The 12373-nt window shown below is 31.8% G+C and overlaps 1 protein-coding gene across 1 annotated transcript in view; it reads right to left on the minus strand.

The window, feature by feature from the left end:
- Positions 1 to 12373, minus strand: part of LOC140439434 (neuronal acetylcholine receptor subunit alpha-7-like) — a 302499-nt gene that overhangs the window by 45295 nt on the left and 244831 nt on the right. The window contains exon 6 of the mRNA XM_072529334.1: positions 11643 to 11777. Within this exon, the coding sequence (XP_072385435.1) occupies positions 11643 to 11777 (135 nt within the window). The remainder of the gene's footprint in view (positions 1 to 11642; positions 11778 to 12373) is intronic.

Genomic DNA, 12373 nt, shown 5'->3' on the forward strand with positions numbered 1-12373 from the left:
AAAGTCTATCATTAGACCGTCGCTTGTTGTAGTCACAAACACTTTTAGGCCTTGAGGTCGCGGTTTGTTTTTAACTACTTGTCTTAAACCATTTGGACATCTTCCACAGAAAGGAATAATCTGTTCGTCAATTGAATAATTACCTGGATGTCTTTCTAATCTGTCACATGCTCGTTTAACTGCAGTTATGATGAGTTGTACCTTCCAAAGTGTATTCGTATTACCTTCAGGTGCTATGTCCTCATCAACTACATGCAAGGCTGTACGCAATGTCTTGAAACGGTCTCGTGACATTTGGCTTGATACCATGTGAAGTTGCATCTCTTGACGCCAATACATGTGAAGTCTAGGATAAGGGATGCATCCCATAATCAAGTGTATACCTATTAACTTCTTTATTTCTTCACTGTTTGTGTTCAGCATGTGACCTGTCTTAGGCATATAATAATTATTTGTACAATTTGCAGCTAAATCAAAGAAACCATTATTTAAATAATCGGAAAAGTACTCCATAGCATTTCTGATTGGTGTACTTTCTGGATACTTATGATTTTTTTGCTGAAATGTCGTGTCTTTCCATTGCCTCCTTGCTGAAGAAGAGCTCGTTGAAGGAACAGGTTCTTCATCCAATACAGTTTCTTAAATATCCTTGTCATCGATGTCATTTTCAAATGTTTGAACCTCAAAAACATCATCATTTTCGTCATCTAAATCTTCTATTTCAGACTCGTTGCCATCATTTAATAACTCTAGAGCCAAATCGTGGGTAAGAGGCACACCTGTAATTAGAAAAAAAATATTTGTATCATTTAAATAGAGAAAAATTAATAAAAAGTTAAACCAATAAATATTTAGTATTTTTAATTTCCTGCTGTTGAAAATTGTATTTGTGACGACAACTCACTATCGTGATATTCAAATATTATGGGACAAGATCTCTACAAACAAACCAATAATTTCTTAAATGTTGTTTATTATCACGAAGTTTAAACTTTACTTATACCACAAACCCGTTACCATAAAATAAATACATAAAATAAAAACAAAATATCTTTTACTTACGTTTACCAGTTTTGTCATCAAAATACACAGCCATCTTCTCGTGTATTCTATTGCAAACTGTAATAATCGCGAATTCGTTAAATAATTTCAGTTGTGCTGATAATGCATGATAAACACAACAATTGAATCATCTATCCCAGTAAAAATATGTTTATTTTGATATTGATACCCATATAAACATGAGCTCACGATCGTGTCAGCCGGTAACGAAAGGGATATATATATATATATATATATATATATATATATATATATATATATATATATATATATATATATATATATATAGATATGTGTATGTCTTTTATGTGTATACGTTAACACATACATATATCAACATAAAAAATGTATGTATATCTTGGTATCTTGGTTCTTTCTTGATTATATACTTTTTGCGAAGATTTAAACACAGAAAACTATTTTTCGAAGTTATTAAAAGTTATCTCGCAAACCGTAAGTTTCGCGGAAAATCTTAAGTTGAGATAAAGTTACTGAATAGATTATTTCACTTAGTTACCGTAATATAGGATACATAGAGATGTTTCAATGAAGTTTTCTTAACAACCAAGAAGTTTCAACTAATTAAAGAATTTGCTGTCTAGATAATAAAAGCTAAAGATTTAGAGGTTTTATAAGACGAGTATAGATTAACTTTGTAGTTAATAATAACAGTTATTACTAAGACTAAAAATAACTGTTTAAAATAAATTATTGAAGATACCATTTAGGCTGGAACACTTAAACTTAAAACTAAATATAACAAAGTTGAAGTAGGTATTCAAACTAAATTTTCGAAAAATTTTACTATTAACAACTACTATTAGGATATTAACAAATTTATAATCACCAATATAATATATAATGTATAATTTGGAATAGAGACTAGAGAGACTAGAAAATGTTTTAAGGAAACCAAGCAATACATCCAAGGATACATGACAAGATCAGCAGTTTGCAAGGAAAAAAATGGGGCAATTATCAGCAGAAAGAGGAAATAATGAAAAGGTGGAAGGAGCATTTTCAAGAACTGTTAAACCCATAAAAAGAACAAAACGAAGATGAAGAAATAATTCACCACACAGAAGAACAACTAGTTGAGCAACCAACATTGGAAGAAACGATAAACGTCATAAAACGTATAAAAAATAAAGCACCTGGCACATACGGAATAACTGCAGAACTGATAAAGAATGGTAGACATGCGCTATGGAGGCGTATCCATAAACTAATCGACCGCATATGGACACTAGAAGCCATCCCAGAAGATTGGAACGTAGGAAACATACTTAATATGTACAAAGGGGGAGACAAACGACTCTGCAAAAATTATAGCGGCATTATCAGGAATTATATACAGCCGCTTAGAATCGTTTTCGGAGGAGATGACTGGTGAATACCAATATGGCTTCAGACCAAAGAGGTGAACTATAGACCAAATACATATGTTAAGAGGTATACATAAAAAATGTTGAATATAACATACCTATTTACAATTTGTATATCGATTTCAAACAGGCGTTCGATGGAGTAGATCGACAAAAAATTTTAAAGCATTTATCTATGTTAGGGGTACGCAATAAATTGGTTAAACTTATACGAATGACTCTGGAGGGTTCCAAAGCTATGGTGAGAATAGATGGAGATATGACGCAGGCATAATGAATTTTAATATTGAAAATGAAGTTAGACAAGGTGATGCCTTATCAACAACACTTTTTAATCTAACTTTAGAAGCTGTTGTTAAAAAACTAGATATAAACGGCTGTAGTATTACAAGATCAATAAAAATATGCGCATATGCGGATGATGTTGCCATAATAAGCCGCAACAAAAGGGTATAAAGTGAAAAAGTTACAGAACTGAAACAAGCAGCTGCTACGTTTGGTCTCTATATAAATGAAAGCAAAACAAAATATATGGAGTGCACACAATCGAATCAACATGAGAATCTGAAGGTAGACAACCATACTTACAAATATGCCTCCACTTTTCCCTACCTAGGCTCAATAATAAATGACAACAACAACATCAGTCAAGAAATACAAGCACGGATTCTTAGCGGTAATAAGCGTTTTTATGCATACAAAGACTTAATGAAAAGTAAGTTACTGAATCGTGAGTCTAAGCTTAGAATCTACAAAACAGTAATTAGATCAGTGGTCACATATGGATGTGAAACATGGACCCTCTCAACCACTGATGAAAATCAACTGAGAATATTTGAGCGCAAAATACTAAGGAAGATATTTGGACCAACCCAATGCAGCAATGGTTCGTGGAAAATTAAAATGAACCACGAGCTGGATGAACTAATGCAGAGAGCAGATATTGTTTTACGTAGATTTGTAAAGTTACAAAGACTAAACTGGCTTGGTCACCTAGAAAGAATGCCAGATAATCGAGCTGTAAAAGTAGTCCAGAGATGGAAGCCCCAAGGAAACAGAACAAGAGGAAAACCCCGTAAAAGATGGATAGACGACGTAGAGAGGGATCTTAAAACCATGAACATCAGGCAGTGGCGAAGGAAAGTATCCGACAGGGCAGAATGGAAGAACATTGTTAAGTAAGCCAAGACTCACAAAGAGTTGTAGCGCCATTAGAAGAAGAAAGAAGAAGTATAATTTGGAATAATGCTTTACGGGGGAAATAAAAATTTATTTTGAGATAGTGTCCCAGATAAGAGTATAAGAGTGTGGTGGTTGACTTCAGATGCTGGCTTGAATGTAGGCTGAATATGTAGATTTATTGTAATTTCGAGCAGATGTTGAGTTTTTCATAGTAGCCGCGATTCTACTACACTTTATTTCCTATGTGGTATCACATGGTTTAAGAAGTCCTCACCCGGAATTTCAAAAAAATCCAGAAGGAACAGTAGGCGGTACTGTAGAGTAGCGAGGAGCTTCATACTACGTTTTCTGTGTTTTTAAAATTTAAATAATAAATTTAAAATTAAATAAAGTAATTTTATTATTTATTTATTTTTTATATTTTAAACAAATTCAATAAACTATTATGTTTGCTTCTAACGCCACCTGTTACCGTATTAACAAAGCATGCGTTGTTTACTTATGATAAACCTGTCAAATTCAGACCAAATTTGAATACCAAAAATATAAATAAATATCATTTGATGGTAAATTTAATTATTATATAAACTAAAAAATATGTTTAAAAATAATTTGGTGACTGATTTGGATTTATATAAAATTATTTTAAAACGAGAATGATTATAAAAATTTAAACATATGATTCAATGTTGTTTTTACTCTCATTTAATGTCTGTATTTTATTAGTTATTTTTGATGTAGTTTTTAATTTAAACCTGCTTAGAGTAAATATATGACGACTAAAAACGAATTGATGGAGAGTAATAAATCGATTTCAACAACCGCTATTCTATGACGCTATCTGTGACGACGCCATCTTGTGGCGCTAGATTCATGGCGCTCGCCTGAGCATTTTACTGTAGAGAAAAAAGTAATACAACGCCATGATACTATAAGAAACAAGATATGCTTACTTGCCATTCTAATTTTAATCGACTTTGCGCATGACGTCATAGAGAGACAAAGCCAAGGAACTTGTGTGTATCTTATTTTAACGATGCATTATATGGCAACGTTATTTCATTACACAACTTCGAAACTTAAACTGTTAAAGGTACGTATACCTCGATGCCATATCTTGCACTAAGAAGTCATAACTAGTTACTTTCTGTGGTTTGAAAACGTTTACGTGGTTTGAAAATTAATAAGTAATTTGTAAAATTAATTAAAGAAATATATGAATCTTCGATTGATTGTGTGTATTACAAACAAAATAAATATTGCTACAAAACATAAATTAAATATAAAAGACCGGTAAAATGTAAAGAATTTGAAACATAAGGAAAAGCGTGTCATACTTCAGACTTTATGAATATCATTTAGACATTTATTTTACAATCTTCGTGACTTTTGTCTTGCGGATATTGTAATTATTTTTAATATTTTTGTTTAGAATTACCATTTTAAAATACATTTTACATCTAAAAAAAGTAATTTTACATCTTCGCTAACATTTTCATATTTTGCAGCTTTTAATAGGTTTTTTAAATAATTTTTAGTTATTTTTAATGTGTTGCCATTATAACTACAAAAAATATGTTCCAGTTCACTACATTTAGTTACAAATTCCAGTGTTGGTTTGAATAAACCACCCTCAGAAACGTGGTTTACCCAAGTAAACGATTTATCATTAGCATCTGCAATATATCCAAGTATTTCTTTTTTTGTAACTGCAATGAAACCGGCTAAATTTTCCAATCCATCCCATTCTAGGTGTTGTATATTTGAATTAATAAAATCTTGCTGACTGTCAATTAAATTTTAAGGGTTAATTTCTGTATCACTACTAGGAAGGTTTAGCCAGGAAAAGAGTTCAGTGACAATTTCATAATTAATTATACTATTAGTAGTAATATTCGACTGTCTGTCAGGCAATCCCAATAGTTTTATTTTAACCAATAGTCAGCTTCTGTAAAATGTTTTGATCATATTCTCGTGGTTTCTACATTAAATTTGTCTCGCTGAAAACACTTGAAGACCCATACTTTACGCATTTGTTTGTCTTTAGGAAACACAAAAAAACGACACTTTGAAACAGTTTTACTTTTTTTATTATTTTTTTTGATCAGATAAAAGGCATATATCGAGCACAGTTTCATTAAATCTTGCCCTTCTTTCAATTCAATCAAAAAATATATAAACAACCAACAGGTTTAGCAATGGGATCTCCATTATCACCTTTTCTAGCTGACATTTTCTTAGACAGCTTAGAACAGAAGTTTGTTAACAACAACAACAAAATAGTTTTTTGGTCAAGGTATGTTGATGATTGTATAGCTCTCATACAGGGAACCCAAGATGATGCTTTACAGATTCTGGATGATCTTAATAACCTCCATCCCAACATCTTTTACTCTGGAACCAGAATCTGATAAAAAGTTGAACTTCTTGGATATGACTATATCCCGTAATAAACATTCTTTAGAGTACAATATTTACAGAAAACCTACCCAAACAGATCATGTTATACATGATACATCTAATCATCCAACCCAACATAAAATGGCTGCTTTCAACAGTTACATTCATAGATTACTCAAATTCCCACTTTCTAATGATAATTTTAATTCAGAACTTAATACTCTTAAACAAATTGCTTTCAACAATGGTTATGATCCTAACATTATCTATGCAGAAAAGCTTGCATATTCGTCACAATCTTTTCTTCAACCTACTGCTTCAAATAACACCAGATATTTCTCCTTTACTTACATTAGCAGCATTTCCAATAAAATATCTAAACTTTTTACTTCTACAATTGATAACATTAAAATTTCCTTCAAGTCACACAACACCTTAGGTTCCTTCTTAATCAACACCAAAGATAGGATGAACACACTTGACAAAAGTGGTATTTACAAATTAAAATGTGATGATTGTGATGCCTCTTATGTAGGTAGAACCATTAGAAAGTTATCCACTAGAGTTTCAGAACATTTGAAAAGACCAAACTCTTCAAGATTTGGTCAACACTTATTATCCAGTAAACACAATTTTAACATCAACACTGGTTCATCTATCTTACATGACATTAGTAGAAAGAAAAACTATATGGAGTTGGATTTATTGGAAGATTTGGAGATTACAAGGGAAACAAATGAAAACTCTCACTGTCTTAATACTCAAATTAATTTAAATTGTACTAAATTTAAACCTATTTTTAAAAACTTTATTACAGCTTCACCTCGTAGGGGACCCAGCTCGACTGTTTAGACTTCCTGCACTGAGCACATCCATATTAATTTTATAGTTATACCATTGACTGTGGGTTCAACTGAACTACTTGGATTACACCCCATTTATATACTTTGCTTTCAATTTTGATTTTCAATTTTTAGTATTTTAATTACATAGTCAGATCTCTTCCTTTCTACATTACAGATAGTGCTTGGTAGACCATTTTATTGTAGTCAACTACCCTCTGTCTAATATATTGTTTAGTCCTTTTCTTGCATTCTTACTTTACGTCGACTTCAGTTGCCCTCAAACTAACACCTTAATTATTACAGACAGGTTTGAGTGTGAGATCTGGATTATTCAATTTACTTAAAATAATCTATATAATTTTATATTTCATCAGTGACCTCCTATAGTAGTGTCAGTTGGACTTTTGGTCAATACTTAGTTATAAGTATTGACCAAAGATAGACCACTCATAGAATTGTAAAAAAAGGTGCAGATCACATATCTATGATTGTGACTGCTCATCCAAGCTGTCATTTGTCACATGTCACCCCAACATTTCCGTTAGATCGGGAGCCATTCTGTCTCCGGCTTCTGCAAGTAATGTAGCCTTTCTTAAGTAATTTTAAAGTGTTTGTTTGTCCTTTTGTAGTGTAGTGTGATGTACATTTATATGTTTATGACATTTTGTTCTTGTCGGATAGGCCACAATTGACGAAGTAAGTCTATAAACGTTAATCACATAAAAACTCTTTATCAACCATAAACTTCGAGTTTTTATCAAAGTTAATCAATTTCTTTGGTTATAAAAAACGTTTCTTGGCTTATTTCAGATGCCCCTGAAGATGATCTAGGGATCGAAAGTAGGGCAAGATTTAATGAAACTGTGCTCGATATATGCCTTTTATCTGATCAAAGTTCATTTATTCGAGCATTCAACCTTATATTTATTTTTTATTATTATTGTTTAAACAACCCACTACTGCACAATACATTATGGCAAACAAATAATTAGTCTTCTTTATAAAGTAGCACGGGTAGTCGAGAGGAGGTTGCGTACGATAAACAAATTAGGTTGATGGACAATATTGATCCTGTGGTAATAAATGTGACGGATGACAATGACAGTAATGAAAGTGATAGCGATGATAGAGAAGATGAGAATGATGTTAATATGCAGTGAGTAAATTATGTGATAGTGTGCAAATCGGCGGACACAAAGTGCCAAATCCGAAAAGTTTGTAAGAGATAAATAATTAATCGGTAGAAGAAGTTTCGGCCGACCGTGCAAAATATGGAGTGACAACCTTCCATAGAGGTATTAATCCGCCAATGAACAAGTATGATTGCTTATAAAGAGGAAGAAGAATAAGAAGATAAAAAAATATAAGTTTATGGTTCTGTTAGTGGTGATATAAAATGATAAAAATAATAGTGACTCTATAAAATATAAGTTCTGTTAGTGGTGATTCACCTTGTATACAAGGAAAAATGTATAATATGTATGTAATATAATATTATGTAATATAATATGTATTATATGCAATTGTTGTTATTACTTACATGAAAATAAAATTAAAGCTGCACTTGTTTTTTTTTTAGTTATATCTTATCTAAAGCGTTTATAAATATGTAATGTTAAACAATAGTAAAATTTAACTATTTTTATTAGTCCTATAATAATTACATACCTATATCCTTCAATTAAAGAAACAAGTATTTATAATGCATTATTTTGTATTCAACTATACATATCCTTTTATTAGCGAAATTAATTAACTACAACTACACGCCTCTGATTAGAATGAATCATATATGGACAATATAATAGCAACACTTGCCTGAGAGTTTTGGCAACACTGATCTCCATAAGCACAATATTATTTTCTTAACGTGGAACGTTAGTTCTTTAGAAGTTAATTTTCTCTCACTTGAAAAAACATTTCTTAGCTTATTTGAGATGGCCCTGAAGATGCTTTGAGAGCGAAAGTACTTGGGCAAGATTTAATAAAAAACTGTGCTCGATATCTGCCCTTTATTTGTAAAGTTCTTATGTATATTGCAGATTATTGGAATGAATGTAAAAACTTAATTATGTCGTTCTCTATTTTTTATTGTCATTCCGCACTTCTTTCCATATTTACAAACTTTCCACCCATAGTCAATTATCTAAGTGAGACATAATAAATAATAAAATACGAACGTACCGTTCCGTTTATGTACTTTTGGTAAGAGGACTTGTTTGTGTGCTTTGTGTTTGTCAACAATCAAGAAATTTTCATTAAAACATGTTCGCAGCGGGTGGTTTATTGCTACTGGTAGGTTAATAGGTGAAAATTTGTCTTATTAAAGACAACGCGAATATATTACACTTTGTTAAGCAAGGATCTAAAGATGAAAGATGAAAATCCTATTAAAAGTGATTAAATTTAAATAGGTATATTTCATATGATTTTTCAGTTTAATTATGATTCACTTCATTGTAGAAATAAATAACTAAATAACTAGATAATTTAAACAGTTAACGCTGTGGTAGCTACCTGAGAAAATCAACCTAAAACCGGAGATAATTAAAAATATCACACAATCATAGCATGGTTAAAGATATTTGTGCAGACGACTATTGGCCAAAGTAGCAAACTTTAAAGAATAGGACTCTGGATAACTCATTCTAATTCTATTTACTTTTATTACTTTAATTATTATGCGAAAACTAAACTACTGAAATAAGCCACAATTAAGGTTAAAGTAAGTTTGTTGACATTTCAATTTCCACTTCGGAAATCGTTCGGATTCGACTGAACGATTTGGAAATTAAAACGTCAACAAACTTACTTTAACCTTAATTGTGGCTAATTCCCATTTAAATAGTAATTATTTTATAATGCCATAAGAAAATAGCTTAAGAATGCTATAGAACTTCGAGAAAATTAGAATGTTTTGAGAAAGTATGGTGCTCCAATAGTCAAAAATGCTATGACGCCAACCCGCTTTTATAATCAGAACATCTCTAAAGGTTGTTTATTATGATGAAATTGATAATCGACAAAAAGTAAACAAAATTTGGTCTTACATCTGTTCAATAGTATATTAAATAGCCGTCATGCTCAAATAATATCTGATGATGTAAGTATAGATGAAATGATAATACATACCTTTCACCGGTCATTGCGGAATTCGTCAATACTGAACAGGAAATCAAATCCCGTTGGTATTTTAAGATTTTTGTACATGCCAAACCCAATGGGTTAGTATGCGGTATGATAATATATCAGAGTGATTTAACATTTCCAGAACTTACAGCACAGAAATATGGCTTGGGTAAATCAACAATTCTTAGTTTGAGTGAAAGTTTTATTCCTAGTCATCACATTTACTTTGTTGGCTATTTTACGGCAATAAAACTTGCTGATGTATTACTAGAAAGAGGTTTTCACGCAACAGGCACGATTGTAAATACGAGACTCTCTCGGAATTGTATCTTTTCCCCATAAAAACAGTTCGTGAAAAATCCGAGAGGTACATCTGAAACGAAGGTTCGAGGTGATGGAAGCATTGCCATAACTCACTGATTAGTTAACAAACTTGTTATGATTCTATAAACATACCATGCTGCTAACAACCCGGATCAATGCAGAAGATGGTGATCAAGAACTATAATCAGTTCATGGGTGGAGTTAAACTTGTTGACAGAATGTTGGCAGTCTGTCCGGCACGAGTATGTATGCAAAAAAGTGGACAATTCGTTTCATTATCAGCCACAAGCTAGATTTATCAGTTTGCAACTCTCGATGTCAATACAGAGCAGTACAACAGGAAAAATGTATTAGCCAAAAACATTCTTTAACTGAGATTATTCAAATTAGAAGTGGGAGAACAAATTTTTCTTCTTGGGAGAACTTTCTTCCTAAAGTTCCCCCTTGTAAGGGGGGAAAACGGAAAAAATGATTTACCAAGAATCTGTATGCCGTAGCAAAAAATATTTTAAATAAAAAATGAGTTCTAAATCCAGAAACTGCCTAGATTTGTGGACATATGCAAACATATTTTACAAAAGCTGCTCTCTTCACCTCTAAAACTCATTTTGCTTTTTGTTGATAAGGCACTTTGATCAAAAGATATCGAATTTTTACAGTCGAGCTGATAAAATTTTTATTTAAAATTGGTTTGGCGCGTCTACTTGACATTGCAAATCACCGGTCGCTTCAAACATTGTGTCGAAGAGAATGATTCATTCTACAGATAAAGTGCTAATAAATATGTTTGTATTTTTTCTACGTGCTGATTCTGGGTATTTTTTTTTCCGTTTTCCCCCCTACGAAGGGGGTTTTAGGAGGAAGCCGGGGGTAAAATAGTAAACTTTTATGCATCTTTTTAGAGTTTCAAATCGTATGATTTTAAGAGGTCCATTGACACTTTTGTCTCTCACCATTGAAGTAATAAGAGAATATAACATGAACTCTCTTTTGTAAGGTTAGTAGAAAAACGCAAAAAATATTTAGTAAATAATGTCATATTCAGCAACGATCCGCAGAGCAGATTTTTCGATAAATTTTAGTATAATTATCACATTTCAAATGATTTTCTAATTAATGTAATCTTGTGTAACACAGATATTCACAATATTTACAATATTATGGCACGATATTTCACGATATTGTCAATTACTTGCATATTCTAAATATAATAAAACGAAATCCTGTCTTTGCTAAAAAAATGGTTCACGATCTTATAATTCAGTTTTTTACAATTGTCACTGTATTTTATTCTATTAATATTTAAAAAACTTACTTATTAAAGGCGTTTTTTCCGTTGGTGGAAGTGTCTCCCGTATTGTCATAAGGAAGACAGTCATGGATAATAGGGCACTTATACCAAGTGTAACTTTTTCCCCCGATTCGGATGGTACATAAAATACTAAAAGAGCTAAAAATAAATTTTATTTTTGTAAGTTATAAAACTAAATTCTTAGGCAAAATGAATATATCACTTTCTACTTTTACTATTACTTGTTATTTTTACAATTTGAATTCGTTAAATATGTTATCTAAGGCGGTGGTTTTCAAAAAACGCCGTAACATGCGCATAGCTTTATGCATATACGTTGTGTTCAGCGTACAACAAGATGCCGTATCCATTATTTATTATATGAAACATACATACGCGACTGATTGAAAGGGTGGAAAAATACAGAGTCGTCTCTATAATAAACTCGGTGAATCCACCTACTGAAAGTACTGGCACACAGGTGTCAGCACAAGAAGCAAAAAATGATGACAACCAGTCTTCTCATTTTGTTGACTCGATAAACGGTGATAATAGAGATAGCTTTATAAATAATGAAAATGCAATAAATAAAAAATCTAACAACAAAGAAAATGAGAGTTCCGCAGAAGAGGAAAAAGACAACAGTAAAGAAGAAGACACCCAGGAGTTCGAAGATACACAGAGTGAAAACGAAAAAGAGGAAGTAGAACACGGCGACAAAGAAATGAGAGAGCCGGAAGATAAAGGAAAAGACG

Source organism: Diabrotica undecimpunctata, chromosome 4, assembly GCF_040954645.1.
Source record: "Diabrotica undecimpunctata isolate CICGRU chromosome 4, icDiaUnde3, whole genome shotgun sequence".
Classification (NCBI taxonomy): Eukaryota; Metazoa; Arthropoda; class Insecta; order Coleoptera; family Chrysomelidae; genus Diabrotica; species Diabrotica undecimpunctata.